This window comes from Vitis vinifera, chromosome 19 (assembly GCF_030704535.1).
Source record: "Vitis vinifera cultivar Pinot Noir 40024 chromosome 19, ASM3070453v1".
NCBI classification, from domain to species: domain Eukaryota; kingdom Viridiplantae; phylum Streptophyta; class Magnoliopsida; order Vitales; family Vitaceae; genus Vitis; species Vitis vinifera.
In genome coordinates this window covers 3,903,150-3,923,637 of record NC_081823.1, presented here as the reverse complement: position 1 = coordinate 3,923,637, position 20,488 = coordinate 3,903,150, and the positions used below count along the sequence as shown (strand labels likewise).

At 38.0% G+C, this 20,488-nt stretch overlaps 1 protein-coding gene and 1 pseudogene across 3 annotated transcripts in view; both read left to right on the top strand.

The window, feature by feature from the left end:
* Window positions 1–951: 951 nt before the first annotated feature.
* LOC100265853 (diacylglycerol kinase 5) overlaps window positions 952–20,488 on the top strand; it is a 29,419-nt gene continuing 9,882 nt past the window's right edge. Inside the window, exons 1-7 of one of the 3 annotated variants that reach the window (XM_010645957.3) lie at window positions 952–1,092; window positions 6,450–6,657; window positions 6,765–6,887; window positions 7,035–7,163; window positions 7,720–7,805; window positions 10,403–10,520; window positions 15,891–15,939. In XM_010645957.3, coding sequence (XP_010644259.1) covers window positions 6,463–6,657; window positions 6,765–6,887; window positions 7,035–7,163; window positions 7,720–7,805; window positions 10,403–10,520; window positions 15,891–15,939 — 700 coding nt within the window. In that variant the 5' untranslated portion in view covers window positions 952–1,092; window positions 6,450–6,462. The other 2 variants (XM_002281614.4, XM_010645958.3) reach the window with 2 other exon arrangements.
* On the top strand, window positions 1,099–3,435 carry LOC100253732 (RAN GTPase-activating protein 2-like; annotated as a pseudogene).

The window sequence follows — 20,488 nt, the reverse complement described above, 5'->3', positions numbered from 1 at the left end:
AAAAAATTTATTATTTAAGTATTATAAATGTTTTCTAAAATCAATTGCCAAAAACACTTTAAATTATTACAATCTAAAATTCTAAATTGCATAAATAAGGTAAGAGATAAGAAATCTATATTTTAAACTTCATACAACGGTCTGTTTTTTAATTTAGTATCCATTGGAATACAATTTTAATTTTTTTTTAAAAATAATTTTTAAGAATCTAAAGTAAATTTATATTTTTGTATAAGGAAATTTATTTTTTGTATAAAATATTTTATTTTAAAAAATAAAAAATGGGGAAATATATTAAAAGTGGAAAACCCTATTTAATTATTCAAAAAAAATTCAAAACATTTCCAGTGATAAATTGTGACCATAAGTCAATGTACAGGAAATTGCCTCTGCACTTTTCCTTAAAAGAAAAGCCAGTATCATGATTGTTTTTCAAGAAATTTTAAATATTCTGATTCATTTATTTATTTACTAATTCAAATAAAATTTTCAAAAATATTGTTATTTAATGGTTTTTTTTTTCTATTTTTAAAAATTGTTTCCTAACTTTCCCTTTTTTTTAACCTAAAATTAAATTCAATGACATAAATCATTTTTGAGAAATGTTAGAATTTGGTAACTATTTTTTAAAACAAATTTAAAAAATAGTTTTTGAGAATGTTAAACTGCTTTATTATTTTTATAGAATAAAAGTTTATTTGAAAACTTAAAATATTTTTAATCTAATTTTAATATTTTTAAATATGCATAGACCCTGGTCTATATATGTAAGGGCATTTTAGGGAGCATTGACAACCTTTTTTATTTTTGGCAACACGTGCATGAGAGGGTGGATGGGCAGTGTTCTTTTCTGGAGGCAATCAGCGTTGACGCGTGGCATGAGAATCTTCAGGCCGTTATGGAGGAGCGTCTTTGGCTGTTGCCAGGGGAGGGCTTTTGCTGAGGGAGGCTGCTTTTTGGCTGGAGAGAGGGGAGAGATTTTTAGGGATTTTTGGGGGTTGCTGTTACAGAGGAGGAGGGTGAGAAGGAAGCTTGAGCATAGGAAGTTGAGTGGGAGACGAGCAAACTTTGGTTTGAGAGAAGCATTGCCTGGTAAGTTTATTTGGAGTTCATTGTTCATTATATCATCATGTTTCCTTCATCTCTTTTTCAGGTAATTTCTTCTGCATCGTTTGTGAGTCAGCTTTGGTTTGGTTATTGCGTTTTCATCTCGTGTTTCTCCATGATCTAACTGTGTTTTGATTGTTTGATTCAATGTTTGATAGCCTTCTCGCATCTCATTTTTTTTTTAGACATTCCTCTGGTTTGACGCACTAATTTTGAGCCCACAGGACAAGGAAGATGAAATGGGTCACTTCATATTTATGGGGTATTCATTCCTTGTCCATGCCCTTTTAAAATAAAAAAAGCTCCACTCCTTTGTATTATCTGTTTCTCCCCATTCTGTACATGGGTGTTTCATACGAGTCATTTGTTTTGGCTTCTATACTCGAGATTCGCTGCTTCATTTTCAATTGAGTTGCTCTTTTTCCCTCCACTTTCTCTCACTTTCTCGTCCTTCCCCAGCCATTCTTTCATTTCCTCATTATTATCCATTTAACTCTAGAGGACACCCACAACCCTACTAAAAATTTCAGAAAAAAAAAGCCCATATTGGTAGTTCCATTGCAATGGATGCCACAACGATGAATCCAGAAGGCCGGGCATTTTCTATCAAACTATGGCCCCCTAGCCAGACCACTCGGCTACTGCTTGTGGAACGAATGGCAAACAATCTTTCCACTCCATCCATTTTCACTCGAGAGTATGGTAGTCTCAGCAAAGAGGAAGTAAGGGAGAATGCCAAACAGATCGAAGTAAGTAGCTTTTTCCACTGCAAACCAGCATTATGAAAAGGAGCCAGATGGTGATGGAGGTTCTGCAGTGCAGCTTTATGCCAAAGAATGCAGTAAGCTAATCCTCGAAGTTCTTAAAAGAGGCCCTATAACCAAGGTGGATGGAGCGAAGCCAACATCTAAGACATTTAATGAAGCCTGTGAAACTGTTTTTGATATATCTAAAGGCCAAAGAGCATTTGTTGAGGCAGAGGAAGCTGAGGAGCTTTTGAGGCCATTAAAAGAGCCAGGAAATTCTTATACTAAGATATGTTTCAGCAATCGAAGCTTTGGTTTAGGCGCAGCCCGTGTTGCAGAGCCTATCTTGGCTTCTCTCAAGGATCAGTTAAAGGAAGTGGACCTGTCAGATTTTATTGCTGGGAGATCGGAAGGGGAAGCTCTTGAAGTCATGGCTATATTTTCTGAGGCTCTTGAAGGTTGTGTTTTGAAGTCTCTGGACCTCTCAAACAATGCTTTGGGTGAGAAGGGTGTTAGGGCGTTTGGGGCGCTCCTGAAATCACAAAGTAGCTTGGAGGAGCTCTATTTAATGAATGATGGGATCTCAGAGGAAGCTGCTCGAGCAGTTTGTGAGTTAATCCCTTCTACTGAGAAGCTTAGGGTCCTTCAATTTCATAATAATATGACAGGAGATGAAGGGGCACTTGCTATTTCTGAGGTAGTGAAGCAGTCTCCCATGTTAGAGGATTTTCGATGTTCCTCTACAAGGATAGGCTCCGACGGAGGAGTTGCCTTATCTGAAGCTCTTCAGACCTTTACCAATCTGAAGAATCTCGATCTGCGGGACAACATGTTTGGTGTAGAAGCTGGAGTTGCCCTTAGTAAAGCTCTTGCCAAGCATGCAGATCTTACCGAGGCTTACCTGAGCTACCTGAACTTGGAAGATGAGGGTGCAGTTGCTATAGCCAATGTTCTTAAGGAATCTGCTTCTGCACTGGAAGTCTTGGAGATGGCTGGAAATGATATAACAGCTGAAGCTGCTCCTGCTTTAGCTGCTTGTATAGCAGCAAAGCAGCTTATCACAAAGCTGAACTTGGCCGACACTGAACTGAGGGATGAAGGTGCTATCCAAATTAGCAAGGCATTGGAAGATGGCGATGCTCAATTGAAGGGAGTCGACTTGAGCTCCAATTTCATGAGAAGGGCTGGGGCTAGGTGCTTGACTCGCGCTGTGGTGCATAAGCCTGGGTTAAAATTGCTTAACATGAATGGAAATTTCATCTCTGATGAGGGCATTGATGAGGTGAAGAATATATTTAATGAATTTCCTAATGTTCTTGGATCCTTGGATGAGAATGACCCTGAAGGAGAAGATGATAACGAATCTGGAGAGGGTGAAGATGAAGGGGATGAATTAGAATCGAAATTGAAGAATCTCGAGGTCCATCAGGAAGACTAGTAAGGTCATATCAGATAATCAATCTTAGGTTCTGACTACAATTCAACCCTTGGAACACTTAATCAAATCCTCATTGATGAGGATCTTGCATGGCCACCTTTAGCATGGCCATCCTTATGCCACGTGCCATCTCTCATTTCATCATTTTTTTATTTTTGAAAATAATTTTCCTAAACCATGTTTTGTAAATAAATTCTTCAATTCTGGTTTTTAATTAATTTCAAATCTCCAAAATTTTTCCATCCTTAACATTTTTCTTAGGTTCCAAAAACCCGTTTTTTTAACAAAAGTTTTGCTGCCATCTTCCTTTATGGCACGCAATTCTCGCGTCTCCTCTGTTTTTAAAATGTTTTGAAATAAGTAAAGATTAAATTCCGTAATTCTGAATAATGTAATTTATAGAATTAATTCATAAAAAAATAAACAGGCTTTGGTGGGGGCCCCACATATATGCTTTTATGATTGATTGATTGATTGATCGATCGATCAATTTGATTGTTATTCATGATTGATTTACTCTGTTCCATGATATGCACACAATTATCCTATGTTTGTTTCCTAACATTTGTTTCCCTTGAAGTAAACCGGTTCATCACTCAAGTACGTTCTTTACCTCTCATATTCATTTGGATATTCTGTTATGTTTTTCATTTGGTATTCATTGATTCACTAATCAATTGTCATGATTATTTCATTTTATTAGTAGAGACCCGACTTTAGGGACTTAGAGGAGTGCTACGGTCTTTACTGTACCTTCCCGATAAATAACCTGACTCCCGAACCCGATACGATTTTTCACAGACCATCTTTTTCAAATAAGAAGCCACACTTATGGTTTTCTTTCTTATTTTATTTACCATTTAAAAATAAAACAAAAATAAGTGGCGATTCTAAGTCATTTTCATAATCAATAAAAATCATTTTTCAAATAAAATCGAGCTCATCATCGAGTGGAAAACGCATGAGCCGGTGTTTGTATTATTATTATTATTTTAAAGTGAAAAATAATATAAAATAACAAAAAATATCATATTTTTTATTTTTAAGAATAAAAAATAAAAAATAGTTTTTGATTATATTTTTAATATTTTTTATTTTAGAGAATAGAAAATTATTCTAAAAAATACCTGCCAAACAAGTCCTTAAATACCAAACACTTTTCTTTTATTAAATAGTTTTTGAATGGAGAATTTTACCATTTTCTCCGTCTTATTCTCCGGTCTAACTTATGTTTAATAATATGCCAATGCTCTTCAAAAAATAAAATCATATCATATTGATGACAAAAACGGGGGTTGAATCAGTCAATTCACCTGGAGACTCACTCAGCGCTGCCGCGTAGCCGCGTGCGATATCCAGTGGGGACATGTGACGCGTGTCTCCTCCATAGACGTCCAAGTCAGTATCGAATCAAAAGCCCAAGAGCTGCATTTAGAAGAAAAGAAGCAATTTCATTCCCTCCCAAAACATAAGACACTACCCGAAAATGTCGAACCCCGAGCCCCGCGTCGTCCCCAAACCGGGTTCACAAGCAATCCATTTCCATCCAATTAATTACTTCGGAATCCACCACTCTTTGCTTTCAATCTCCTCCTCTTCAGAGTTACTCTAAATCTTCTCAAGGTATCGCCTCTCGCCTCTCTTTCTCTCGCTTTTTTTTTACTCTGTTTGGCTGCCGAGAAAATCGAGGTAAATGAGATTCCGAAGATACAAGGAAAGCTGGATTTAAGTCCGCCCGGCTAGTTCTGAATTAACTGACTTTATTGTTTTGTTGTCCGGTGGATCGAAAGAACTGAAAATTTGGTTTCAAGTTTTGGTTTATTTTCCTTCCCTTCGGTTTCTTGGAAACCAAACAGGGCGAATAATTCAAACTCGGACTAGAATTCTTGCCTGTTCGTGAAAACAGGGAGGCGAGTTGTTGAGAGTTTTAGGTGCTTTGTTTGATGTGTGTTCATTCGATGGAATTTTTTCTTGACGATAACGATGGCAATTTGATTATCATTTTTTGTGCTTCTTGTACATGCATGGGTGATATGTTTGGTTGTGTGAGGAACTGTAGTTGGAGTTGGAGGCCTGAATTCAAAACCTACTACTTGTTTGTGATTTATATGGATGCATCTGGTGTTGAATTTAACTCGCAATGCCACAGTAAAAGCAGGATTTATTTTAAATCCATGATATGGATTAACAATTCTAATAAAACTTTAGTTACCAAATGCAGAATAAAGTTGTTTGTATGATTTTTAATGTTTCTATTCTCACTCATTTTGATGTTTTTTAGTGTTTTCAACACTCAAAGCTCTCCCATAGTTCTGTTTCAAACTTGGCTCCCTTTGGTTCTGAGGAATCAGAACTTGAAATTTAAATTGGATGCCTAAATCCATATTTTCAGTTTGGTTGTTTATTTACCAATGGATTTGGAGCTGTGAGATCACTAAACTAAATCCACACAACAATTACACCATAAAAGAAAAGTTTTTAACTCCATATAATTCAAACTTTTAAATCAGATCCAATTTTCGTGTAACAAACCTTGTCTGAATGTTTTTGATGGATTTATCATCTAGTTCTGCCTAAGGCTTGCATTGCACATTGAAGGTGCATTTGGTTTGTGGGAATATGAATGGAAATAGGATGAAAAAGGGGGAATCATAATACCATGTAGAAGAGAGGAATCAAAATTCTAGCGAGAGTAGGATTTGAATTTCATAACACTGAATTTTTATCCTATTCCCATTCCCAAAAACAATCCAAACACATGAATAAATAGCAGATGGAATTGATTTCCCATTCCCATTCTCCATTCCGGCATTCCAAACATGCCCTGAAGGTGCACTTAGAATGATTGCTACTGTCATACTGATTTTGTGTTTTAGTATTAAATTTGCATCTATAACCAACGTGCTAAATTAGAATAATGACAAATTAAGCATATATATATGTGGTACAGACAATAGATAGTTGTCCATACCAGGTAATTGCAGTAGTTGATGGATTATTCTGGAAGTTAAACCTTCAACATACTTATAATTTGCCTGGTATTCTTTGTCATTTACTTGTCTTAAGTGGCATTCTCGTTGGTGTTATGAGCCTAACAACTTGATTAGTTTTTTCTGGATTTCCAACTATGATGGCTACTTTTTGACATTCTTATGCAGTTGGGAGGTGATAATGGACAATTCCAAATCTGAGAACATTTTGAAAGATTTTTATATTCCAAATTACATACTTCTTCCAGAATCAGAGGTTAGAAATGCTTCCCATATACCTTCCAGCCCTGTGTTAGTATTCATCAACTCCAAAAGTGGTGGTCAGCTAGGTGGGGAACTTCTTTGTACATATGGTGCACTTCTTAATAAAAACCAGGTAATTTTTCCCTGCCCCCAGAAAAAGAATTCTGAAAGATAGGATTTGTAGTGCTGATTATGGAACTAGTTTTTGAATTGATTGGACATTTGCGTTACTAATTTCAGGTTTTTGATTTGGACAATGAGGCTCCTGATAAGGTTCTACATCAGTTTTATTCCAATCTAGAAAAGCTCAAGCACAGTGGAGATATTTTGGCCTCTGAAATTCAGAACAGATTGAAAATAATAGTGAGTACTTCATTTGTTAAATAATAAATGTTACCCTTGGAATACCTTTACTTTTCTAAATCACTTGCAACTTTTGCGCAATGAAACCTTAAAAATTTTGGTTTCTCAATATATTATATAAGATAAACTCAAATCACTAGTTCGCAGGTTGCAGGTGGGGATGGTACAGCGAACTGGCTCCTTGGAGTAGTTTCTGATCTCAAATTACCTCAGCCACCGCCTATTGCTACAGTGCCATTGGGAACAGGAAACAACATCCCATTTTCATTTGGATGGGTAGGATGCAAAGTTTAGTGGTTGTTATTTCGATTACAGTATCTACAAACTACTGCTTGTTATGGTTTTATTTCCTTCTGTTTATTGTCCTTTACCCTGATCATGCCATCTGTAATGTAAAGATCACATGCTGCTAGGGTTTGAGTGGAACATCTTTCTCGCATTTCACTAATTTTCTGCTGCTCTATTTGCAATTTCTATTTGACATAGATGAAACTGTATACATGTATGCAATTTTTTGTTAGTGGAAGTTCTGTCGTATGCATAGCCTTATTATTAACCACAATAACTTTGTAAAAATACTAAAATAATTACAATTTTCCCAAACTATATTTCTGTTTCCCTTCATGCAACTGTGCAATCTGGAGTTGCTTAAGTTCTTGATTAAATCAAGATTTTGCTATCTGGAAATTTCTTCATTTATTTAAATCAACCATGCATATGTATTGGTAGTCCTTGTCTTGAGATAGTCTTATATTGGGAATATGATCTCTACTGGATGCATTGGTTAAATAAAAAATGAGGCAACCATAACATGCAGTTGTCTAACTCACAGGGAAAGAAAAATCCTGGCTCAGATCGTCAATCTGTGGAGTCATTCCTGGATCAAGTGAGAACTGCAAGGGAAATGAAGATTGACAGGTAACACTTTCTTTTCAATTTTAGCTTAGACTTCATAACATGAATATGAATGGTCTGGTGTCACTTATAGGATGATGCACCTTATATAGCAAGCACTGATTCTTGCGACTCTTTAACTTTTTTGCTTAAGCACTCTTTGTTGGAAGTCTCATCTTTTCCCTTTTTTTTTTTTTTTTTTTTTTTTTTTTTTGTCTTTTTTGTGTTTTTCTCGCTTCATGTATTTCTTAGTTAAATGAGTTAAATAGCTAACTTGTATGCAATTTAACTTAGATTTGAAAATATCTTCTACCATATCTTGATCACATTTATACATGATATATAAATATTTGGGATACTAAAGGAAAATGTGGTTTCAAAATATGTGCATTGAAAGAAAATGACTATGAACCTTTTCTGATTTGTAAAATAGGCCAGAAAAAGAAAAATGTGCATATTAAGGAAAAATATTACATTGAAGCTATTTATGTAGATAGCTTTCGTAGAGACTTCTTGTATAGTAGAGGACAACAATTGGGTATTTTTGTAATTGTAGGGAAGACTTCTCATCCTTCTTATGTTTTCATTCTAGTTGGTCAGGGCGAACACTGGGGAGTGTGGTTCCAATAAGTGGCACATGGTCTTGAGTTTGAATCTTGCCACTAATGATACCCTAAATATACCCGGTGTTGGTTGTTGCGGGACGGTCAACACCCTGAGGTTTGTGTTCCCACGGAGAGTCCTAAGGGCTTGGCCATGGAAGGTTTCTTAGTTATCAAAATATATATATATATATATATATACATCTCTTGTTTTTGATAAAAAAAAAAGGCTATTTATGTAGATAACAAAGAATGACCTTGTCACCCTAGAGAATGCGTCCATCATACTAGTCTTTGTCTAGACTTCTGTATGTGACATAGTCTTGAAGGCTTATTGTTTATTCTAGCCTAAGAAATAGTTGTGATATAATCACCCTATGACCATAGTTGTGAAAGGCGCACTTAGGTCCAGGCGGTGCGATGCGACCCTCAGGCGCTTTGCCTGAAGGCAGGTGACGCCCTTTCACGAAGGCGCCACTTAGGTGTGCAAGGTGTGACGCGGTCCACAGGTGCACCTTGATCCCCTATCTCTTTTTTCTTCTTTTGGTCTTCTTCTCCGACGACGAGTTGCAGAGGGCAGAAGAGAAGCCCTTTTTTTTTTTGAGACCAAAACAACGTCGTTTGGTCCCTGTTCTTTTAAAAGAGGAGAAAAAATAGAGGAAAAATAGACGTACCTTTTTGGGACCTTCTTGATTAAATTGAAATTTTGGATGATATTTGATGATTTATGTGTTTAGGACAAATAAATGATTGTTAAATTTGATTATATTATATAAAAATATATATGTAAATTAAGGTACGACTCACTTCACTAAAGCCTGCGCCTTAGGTACGCCTTTCACCTTAGGCTTTAAGAGTATTTTGCATCTTGGTGTGTCTTGAGCCTTTTAAAACTATGCCTATAACATAACGTTAGAGCAATGAGGGTTTGTAGCTTTCAGTTTGCAATGCCTTGATTGGATGAGAATTAGCTATAAAAGTTGGACCTTGATAGACTTGAAGGTTTGATAGGTCAAGGTTACCTGTTAAACAACAATGATGAATTCTTAAGAAGAGAATCTAAGGCTTTGTTTAGGAAGCATTTTTGAAAATAATTTTGAAAAATAATTTTTGAGAACTGTTTTTGAAAATTGTTTTTTGATATTTTGTAAAACAAAAGTTTGAATTTGAAATGTTTTTAACTTGTTTTCTATATTTTAAAAATAACTTTTATCTATAGTGCTTTATTTTAATCATTTTCCATATTTGTATAATTATTTTTTAAAACAAGTGAAAATAATTGAAAATAATTAAACGTTGTTCTTTGAAAACACCATATTTTATGTTTTTTGGTTACTAAACATGTTTTCTTGTTTTTGTATTATGGAGAATGGAAAACTATTTTCAAAAGTATTGCCAAACATGACCTAAATTTAGTGAATCTCCTGACAAGAGGGGAGGATTGGTCACTGTCCTTCAACCCGAAAAACCTCATTTTGTTCTTCTGAATTCATTGAAGAAATAAGTCACTATGGAGATACTTTAATGAAAAATGTGATACAAAATATTACCTTCTATGCTTGAAGAATCAAGATTATTCCAATGCTTGCTACTTTGATTTAAGTTATGATTGCATGATTGGTTGTTTCCTAATAGTTTTTTGTATATTCTAAGATCTTATCCTTATTTGCCTATTCATTGTTGATAAGGAAATTGTTGAAATGTTTCATGTATATTTGTACTTGTGAGTACTATAACAATGGGTTAGAAAATGCTTAAATTACAAGTGTAACTCACATGGGTTTGGGTATAACTGTATGTGATTTTACATCCAAGATAGGACATATATTGTTTTACTCAAGTTCTTTGGAAAATAAATATTAAACCTATATCTAGTGGAGGTTGCTTTTATTTTTCCTCTTTCTTGAACTCGTTTACAATTTTCTTGGTCTAGCTATATTTGAAATGGGAATCCCTTGTCATTTAGTTGAATTTCTAAGTTTCAATTTTTGGATACTAATGCCATTCATTTTGTTATAGTTGGTATATTACCTTGAGAATGAGACCTCCTGAAGAAGGTTCTTATGACCCAACTCTTGAGCTACCCCATTCTTTGCATGCATCTCAGCATGTCTACCCAACAAAAAAACTGAACATGGTAAGATTTCTTTATGTTTACTATTACCCTCACATATTAGGCATGTCTTTCTGTTTGTAAGTAACTAAGTCATGTTTTAACTGGAAGCATAAAATGCAAAAGACATTGATGACTCAGAAATCTGCTTTTGAATCTTTATTCTCTTGTTTTTCTTGATTTTGTGGTGCAATGGCAAAGAAGGGGATTATAAAAACACTCTTCTTGGAATATAATTCAAAAGGGAGATTTTAAGAAAATTAATGTATAATATGAATAATAAAAACTGTTAACAAACCTAACTCTAATTAGGTATTTATAGGTTTACTCCTAATCCTAAATGTAATAGGAAAACAATTTTGTCTTTTAATGAATCACAAAGCTCTCAAAGCCTAGTGGAAAGATCTTTTGGAGCTTCGTTGAAGAGGAGCACCCTTGGCCATGGTCATCATCACAATGTGAAACTCCCAATTGTGAACAATGATGGCAACACAATTATTTCGTTGTGGAGTGGAGTTACAAACAACTTCATCAACCTTGAGATGGGGCCTTGGTAGGAAATTGCGTTGTTGGTGGGTTGTTCTTTATGCACGGATGAAGCTATGGTGACGGAAGCTTCTAGAATTCCTAGTTCTTCCTTTACCTTTGGGAGCACAATCTTCTCTTCTCCTTTAATGGGTGCTTCTAACTAGTTGCAAGTGGAGTGGGGTTTTAAGAGTCTTAGGGCTTTGGAGGATGGTATCAAAGTAGTATCTACGTATGAGGACAAGGAAAAGGCGAATCTTTCAAAAGATTGGCCCAATATTAGCTTGATTGTATTCAACATCTGGTCAGGAATGTCGACTGAGGGCTTTAAGGAAGAAATATTGGCTTTCCTAAGAAAATGAAGGTGAGAAAGAAGGGTTGAAGGGTTAAGAAATTGCAAAGAGAAAGAGGAAAACATTATTTTTAAAAGTTGAAAAAGAGTTAAGGAGGTTGGAATGCTTGGTGAATTATAATGGAACAGGAGGAAGGGAAGTGTAAAATGGTAAGCCAGGTTGAGAATTGGTGTCTATTAGCCAATGAAGTTGAGAATTCTCTCCTAAAATGTCATAGAATTCACTCCAAGTTGAAGAATGATTCTAGTGGACTAATTTGTAAATTTGATATTGAAAAGGCGTATGACCATGTTAATTGGACTTTTTTTATAGTGTTCTTCAAAAGATAGGATTTGGTAAGAAATGGATTGGGTTGATTATATGGTGTTGCGTATCCGCATCAAGGTTCTCATTGCTTATTAATAGAACTCCCTTCGATTTTGTTTAGAGCTTTATAAGTCTAAGACAAGAGGCCCTTCTCTCAATGTATTTTTTTGTGTTGATTATGAAAGTGTTGAGTTGTCTCTTGGAAAAGGTCGTGAAAGGTGGTTTTTTGTCAAGTTTGAAGGTGATGGGAAAAAATGCTCTAATATTTTGCAAGGGTTCTCAAGATCAAATGGTTTATTTAAGTTGGATACTCATGTAGTTTGAAGGAATATTAAAACTAAAAATAAACTTGGATAAAAGTGAGTTGATCTCAATTAGGTGTGGAGGGGTTAAGCTAATGTGAAGGAGTTGGCATTGGAGTTGGTTGCAAGGTAAGAATGCTTCTATCTTCTTACTTAAGTTTGCTTTTAGGTGGTCTATTTATATTAAATTTAGTTTGGGTTGGGGTGGATGAGAGGTTTAGTTGAAGGTTGTCAATGTGGAAAAGACACTACATTTCTAAAGGAGGAAGACTCACATTGATTTGAAGCACTTTATTAAGTATGCCTATCTACCACATGTCCTTGTTTGCTATCCTTAGAAAGACAAGGTTGAGACTAGAGAAGGTTCAAAAAGATTTTCTATTGAGAGGTGAGGCTCTAAAGAAAAGGTCTCATTTAGTTAAAGGGCTACTATATACTTAGATAAGAGCAAGGGTGGTCTAGCCATTAGAAGTCTTACATCTCTTAATCAAGCCTTCCTTGTTAAGTGGTGCTGGTGGTTCACTTCTGAAGAGGATGTTGTTTGGGAACAAGCCACAACAGGGAAGTATGTGAAGAAATAATGGGATTGACATTCTTGCTTCATGAGAGATGAGTATAGGATTAGGGGTTTGGAAAGCTATCAGGAATGGATGAGATATCCTTAATAGTATGGTTCCTTTTGTAGGAGGTAATGGAATGAGGGTGAAGTTCTGAAAGAATAGATGATGTGGGAAGTAACCTTTGTGTGTATCTTTTCCTTCTTGGTATGCTTTATCATCGCACAATGATGCTTCCATGATGGATTTATGGGATGTGATAGAGGGACATGGTTATTGGAATCCTTGTTTCTTTAGACACTTTAATGATTGAGAATTAGTTATTTTTGAGTTTTTTTTCTCAAGATTGTAGGATAATTCTATGAAAAGTGAAGATATCGATAAGATGATTTGGAAGCAGTCAAAAAATGGTTTTTTTTTTTTGTCAAATCCCTCTTTTTTTCTTAGGGTTAGGGAACTCAATTCATTTCCATTTGGATCTCACACTTGCTGTTTGCGGATGATACTTTGGTATTTTGTGAGGAGTCTCATGATCAGTTGACGTATCTAAGCTGACTTCTCATGTGGTTTGAAGCTTGCTCAGGGTTGAGAGTTAATTTGGAGAAAAGTGAGCTTATCCCGGTGGGAAGGGAGCACGATATAGAGGATTTGGCCTTGGAGTTAGGTTGTAAAGTGGGTGGTCTGCCATCTTGTTATTTGGGCCTGCCTTTAGGAGCACCCTTCAAATCAGAGGTGGTTTGGGATGGAGTCGAAAAGAGGTTTCGAAAAAGGCTTGCAATGTGGAAGAGACAGTGTATATCAAAAGGAGGAAAACTAACTCTAATCCGGAGCACTCTCTCCAGCATGCGTATTTACTTTATGTCTCTCTTTTATTTGCCTAGAAAAGTAAGGTTGAGTTGGAGAAGATTCAGAGGGATTTTCTGTGGGGTAGAGGAGCTCTTGTGTAGAGGCCACATCTTGTTAGGTGGAACTTGGTTTGCTTGGAAAGAGAGAAAGGTGGTTTGGGTGTGAGAAATTTAGCTTTGATGAATAAAGCTCTCTTGAGTATGTGGAATTGGTGCTTTGCCATTGAAAGTGAGGCTTTGTGGAAGCAAGTCATCAGTCACAAATATGGTGTAGAGGAGGGGGGATGGTGCACTCGGGCCGTAAGCGGGAGGTATGGTGTCGGGCTTTGGAAAGCAATTAGAAAGGAGTGGTTGTGTCTGAAAAGCAGTTTAGCCTACCGTGTGGGTTGTGGTAGGAGAGTGAGATTCTGGAAGGACAAGTGGTGTGGTGATGAGCCTCTTTGCGAGTCATTCCCTTCTTTATTTGACATTTCCTTGGCTAAAGATGCTTGGGTTGCGGATGTTTGAAGCCCAGGCGGTGTTGGGGATGGTTGGACCCTTTTTTTTTCAAGGGCGTTTAATGATTGAGAGATTGAGATGGTGGAGCGTTTTATGCTTAAGATCTAAGCCTTTAGGGTGCAAAGGGAGGACAAGGATAAAGTGGTGTGGACAACATCTAAGAGTGGAGCTTTTTCAGTCAAGTCACTTTATTCTATTCTGGAGCCCAGAGGTTCTTCTTTGTTCCCTTCTGATAGTATTTGGAGGGCAAATGTGCCTCCTAAGGTAGCTTTCTTTGCTTGGGAGGCTTCCTGGGGTAAAATCTTAACTTTGGAGCAACTCCAAAGGAGGGGGTACTCTTTGGCAAATAAGTGTTTTCTATGCCTTTCTGAAGTAGAAACGGTGGATCGCCTTTTACTTCATTGTGTAAAGACGCGAGCATTGTGGAATCTTCTTTTCTCCCTATTTGGTGTGGCTTGGGTTCTCTCTGGTTTAGTGAAGGAAACTCTCATTGGATGGCATGGAGCATTTGTTGGGAAAACCCGTAAAAAGGCTTGACAAATGGCCCCCTTATGTATTTTTTGGTCAGTCTAGAAGGAAAGGAATTTGTTAGCTTTTGAGAATGAGGAGTTTTCGCTTCAAAGACTAAAATATTCTTTTGTATTTAATCTTTGGTCTTGGGTTAGGGTGTTTATGGTTTCGAGCCCTTCTTCTCTTGTTAGCTTTTTTGAGTGGCTAGGCTCAAGTAAGGATAGGGGTTTTGTTGTTTATTTCCTCCTCCCTTGGTTTCGAGCCTTTAAGCTGCTTTTGTATACTCCCTGTATACTTAGAGGGCACTATTTTGGTGCTTCCTATTTCCATTTAATATAATTCTCTTTATCTATCAAAAAAAAAAAAAAAAAAAATTCCTTTCCCTTTGGACATTATCTGGAATTCTTGGGTCTCGACTAAAACATATATATATATATATTTTTTGCTTGGGAAATGACAATATATCAATTCTAAAGAAAAGGGTGGGTGTTGGCAAATAGATTTTTTTTTTTTTTTTTGATAAAATTGAAGGGAAATCAATTAATCATATTCTTCTTCACTATCTCAAATCAAGGGTTCTATAGAAATTGTTGGTGGTCTCCTTATTTGGCATGGTTTGGGTACTTCCTTCCATGACTATGGAAAGAAACTCTATTAAGCTAGCATGGAAACTCTATTAAGCTAGCATGACTCCTTCGTAGGTAGAAATGGGAAGAGGGTTTATAGAGACGCTTCTCTATGCATTTTTTGGACATCGTGGAATGAAAGAAATGACAAGCATTTGAAAATGATGAAATGTCGAATCAAGAGTTGAATTGTTTTTTCCTTAGTAAACTCTTATCATAGGTGAGGATGTACATTAAAAATGACCATGCCTTGGATTGATTTTGTTGATTGGTTAGGATCTTATTGTGGGAGAGAGTTGTTTTTTGTGTTCTCTTTTGTGGCTTGGCCATTTTGTACCTGTTGTATGCGTCTTGTGTACTTTAGTGTACTTTTTTTTTTTTTTTGTGTATATACATATTTTATTGCCTATCGATTTTTTTTCTTTAATACTGATTCAATAGCATTTAAGGACATGGCTACAATTTCTTTTATGATATATTTTTTAATCAGAAAAAACATAATCACCGCATAATGATAAAACCAAAGAAAGACAAACAGTCATTCCAAAACATAAACTACCTTGACCTTCCTAATTCTATGATATCTGAGATTTTTTTTAACCCCACAAATAGAACTTGTTGAACTTCCATTGTATTGATAGTAATCAACCATCCTTATCACTGTGTGGTAATTTATTCCTGAAGACTTCATGTTCCAACAGGTGCAACTCAAGCTTGGTTGTAAAGAAAACAATTAGATACTCAAATGTTGAAGTGACAATTCATAGCATCTTTCTTTTTCTTGCTTGATTTCCCTTGTGATCCATTCTTGCTTCATATGAGACCTTGCTTTTTTACATGCTCGTGAGCAAATTTTGGTTGGATATTTTCAGGAGGGATGCTGCACATTTCAGGGTGGCTTTTGGAACTATTTCAGCGTGGGTAAGAGATTTCAGTTAAGCAGAGTTCCTATATAGTTTGCTCCTTTATGAAGTTATACAAAAATTTAATATTCTACTCAATTGTTATTTGAGAAAGTCATTAAAATCGGGTTGTAACACATTGCATTCTAGGACATATATTTGTCCCTATTCTTCTTTGGCTTCTTGCTAAAGTAAGATTTTTATTTTTACTACTACACATACATGCAAACATACACAAACACACACACACACACACACACACACACGTATATATGTACACATGTTTTGTTCCAGGCGAAGAACAATGGACAATAGTACAGAAGAATGCCAAGGGGGCACAACCATAATAAATGGTAGAATACTGGTTATACCTGAGGAGTAATGAGGACAAAAAAAGACCCAAAAACATATGATTGAAGGATGTTTGTCCCTGTTGAATATAATGTATTTATAGTATATTATCTTTCCTTGTTAATATAGGTCACATGTATGGTAGTTAGGACTCCTAGCCTTGTATATATATATATCTCAATTGTAAGTAGACATTACATGAATGAGAATTAAGGTTTTTCTCCTTTCTCTCTCTCTCTTTCAACATGGTATCAGAGCCAAGGAAGAAAACCTAATTCTTTCCTGTTTCCCGTGTCATCAACTCCGGGAAACCTTCCGGTGACTGTGTTTCTTTCCGGTCACCCTCCCCATCTCCCAACACTTTCCGGTCAGTCGGATCATCGTTAGAAACCACTCACCGCCGGCAAAATTTTCCGGCGAACTTTCCGGCGAAATTTCCCGGCAACCTATTTTTCCGACACTGACCATACCAGAAGGAGCGCTTGGAGGAGATCTCCAACTTTTGTGAAGGCACCAGCATCAAAAGAGGATCCACGCGCCGGCCACGCTCCATTTTCCGGCCGGCGACTGCATCTCACGCGCCGGCGCGTGAGGGCGCGTGAGGCCTTTTCCGGCGACGCGCCTCCTCCTCCAGCCTCGCCTGCCGCTGACCAGCATCCCTACCTACCTGGTTCTCCCATCCGAGCCCTGCACGTACCTCTTTTGGGGATTTTTGTCTCCGTCAGCCCTCCCAACAGCCTTTCCGGCGAAGTTCCGGCTACTTTCTCTCCACCCCAATCCCTGCACGTGCCTTGGGAAGTGTTCATCTACCTTTCTGGTGGTACCACGTTGCGATCTGAGGCCGTCTCCCTTTTTCGGTGGTGCCACGCCGCAATCTGAAGCCGTATTAGGGCTTTCTTCGATCCAAATACGTGAATATGACCACCAAAAATCAGATCTTTACCTCTGTTATCTCTGGATCTCCTATGATTACCTCAGAGAAATTGGTTGGCAGTGAAAATTATCTTTCCTGGTCTGCCTCTGTTGAACTTTGGTTTATGGGTCAAGGATATGAGGATCACTTGGTTTCCTAGGAGGCAGATATCCCTGAGATTGACCGCGTACAGTGGAGGAAGATAGATGCACAGTTATGTAGTGTATTATGGCAATCGGTTGATCCCCGGATTCTTCTTCATCTTCAGGCCTATAAAACTTGTTTTAAATTTTGGACTCAGGCCAAAGGATTATACACGAATGATATCCAGCGTCTTTATAAGGTGGCTTCTGCTATTGTCCATCTCAGCCAACAGGACTTGGATCTATCTACTTATATTGGTCAGATTGCCTCTCTTAAGGAGCAGTTCTTGACTGTGATGCCTCTTACTCCTGATGTTGGGGCTCAACAAACACAGCTTGACAAGTTCTTCATGGTCCTTACTCTTATTGGCCTCCGTCCGGATCTTGAGCCTATTCGTGATCAGATTCTTGGTAGTTCATCAGTTCCGTCCTTGGATGATGTGTTTGCTCGCCTCCTCCGTATCTCGTCCACTCAGACTTTGCCATCTGATAGCGCTTCAGATTCTTCTGTGTTAGTTTCTCAAACTACCTCTCGAGGAGGACGCAGTGGTACCCGAGGTAGAGGCCAACGTCCTCATTGCACCTATTGCAATAAACTTGGCCACACTCGCGATCGTTGCTATCAGTTACATGGAAGACCTCCTCGCACTGCCCATATGGCCCAGTCCTCTGATTCTCCGCTGCCTCAGCCTCCGAGCTCCTCCGCATCTCAGACATCTCAGGCTTCTATTGCCTCTGTTGCCCAGCCTAGTAATGCCTCTGCCTGCCTTACCCACACATCTTCTCTTGGACCCTGGATTCTAGATTCTAGAGCATCTGATCACCTATCTGGTAATAAGGATCTTTTCTCCTCTATTACTACTACCTCTGATTTACCTACTGTTACCTTAGCTAATGGTTCTCAAACTGTGGCTAAAGGTATTGGTTTGGCCCTTCCTCTGCCTTCTCTACCTCTCACTTCTGTCCTTTATACTCCTGAATGTCCTTTTAATCTTATTTCCATCAGCAAAATCACTCGTACTCTTAATTGTTCTATTACCTTTTCTGATAAATTTGTGACCTTGCAGGACCGGAGTACGGGGAAGACGATTGGCATAGGACGTGAGTCTCAAGGCCTCTATCACCTCACCTCAGATTCATCTCCTGCAGTTTGCATTTCCACTGATGCTCCTCTCCTCATTCACAATCGTCTGGGCCACCCTAGTCTCTCCAAGTTCCAGAAGATGGTTCCTCGTTTTTCCACTTTGTCGTCGCTTCCGTGTGAGTCATGTCAGCTTGGGAAACATACTCGTGTCTCGTTCCCAAAGCGTTTGAATAATCGGGCAAAGTCTCCTTTTGAGCTTGTCCACACTGATGTTTGGGGTCCTTGTCGGACTGCGTCTACTTTAGGATTTCAGTATTTTGTCACTTTCATTGATGACTATTCTCGATGTACTTGGTTATTTTTAATGAAAAATCGAGCTGAGTTATTTTCTATTTTCCAGAAATTTTATACTGAAATCCAAACCCAGTTCAATATTTCTATTCGTGTGTTACGCAGTGACAATGCCAGGGAATACTTTTCAGCCCAATTTACTTCGTTTATGTCTCATCATGGGATTCTTCATCAGTCTTCTTGTGCTCATACTCCTCAACAAAATGGGGTAGCTGAACGCAAGAATCGACATCTTGTTGAGACAGCTCGTACTCTCCTCCTCCATAGTCACGTTCCTTTTCGTTTTTGGGGGGACGCTGTTCTTACCGCTTGTTATTTGATTAATCGTATGCCCTCCTCTGTCTTACACGATCAGATTCCTCACTCCCTTCTTTTCCCTGACCAACCACTTTATTTCCTTCCTCCTCGTGTCTTTGGTTGTACTTGCTTTGTTCATATTCTCACTCCTGGACAGGACAAGCTTTCCGCCAAAGCCATGAAGTGCCTCTTCTTGGGATATTCCAGACTTCAGAAGGGTTATCGTTGTTATTCCCTTGAGACTCATCGATACTTTATCTCCGCTGATGTCACCTTCTTTGAGGACTCACCATTCTTTTCCACCACTTCTGAGTCTCTTCCTGTTTCTGAAGTCTTGCCCATTCCCATTGTCTCCCCACCTGATGCTATGCCCCCTCGACCACTTCAGGTTTATCATCGTCGCCCTCGTGTCGTTGCTCCTCTCCCTTTTCCTGAGGCACCTACTGACTCACTTCCTATCCCTTCGGCTTCACCTGCCCCGGCTCTGCCGTCTCCTAATGACTTACCCATTGCTGTTCGGAAAGGTACTCGCTCTACTCGTAATCCTCATCCTATTTACAATTTTTTGAGTTATCATCGATTATCTTCACCCTATTCTGCTTTTGTTTCTGCTATATCCTCTGTTTCTCTTCCAAAGAGCACCCATGAAGCTCTTTCCCATCCAGGCTGGCGACAGGCAATGGTGGATGAAATGGCTGCTCTGCACTCTAATGGCACTTGGGATCTTGTTGTTTTACCCTCTGGTAAATCTACAGTTGGTTGTCGTTGGGTCTATGCAGTTAAGGTTGGTCCTGATGGTCAGGTTGATCGCCTTAAGGCCCGCTTAGTTGCTAAAGGCTATACTCAAGTTTATGGTTCTGATTATGGTGACACATTCTCACCTGTTGCCAAGATTGCTTCTGTCCGCTTGCTTCTCTCCATGGCTGCTATGTGTTCTTGGCCTCTTTATCAGTTGGATATTAAAAATGCCTTCCTTCATGGTGATCTTGCCGAGGAAGTTTATATGGAGCAACCTCCTGGTTTTGTTGCTCAGGGGGAGTCTGGTTTAGTGTGCAGGTTACGCCGTTCTCTATATGGCTTGAAACAATCTCCTCGAGCATGGTTTAGCCGTTTTAGTTCTGTTGTTCAAGAGTTTGGCATGCTTCGCAGTACAACAAACCATTCAGTTTTTTATCATCATAACTCCTTGGGGCAGTGTATTTATCTGGTTGTTTATGTGGACGACATCGTCATTACAGGCAGTGATCAGGATGGTATTCAGAAACTAAAGCAACATCTTTTTACCCACTTTCAGACCAAAGACTTGGGGAAACTCAAGTATTTCTTGGGAATTGAGATAGCTCAATCCAGTTCTGGTGTGGTCCTTTCCCAAAGGAAGTATGCTTTAGACATCCTGGAAGAAACTGGTATGTTAGACTGTAAACCGGTA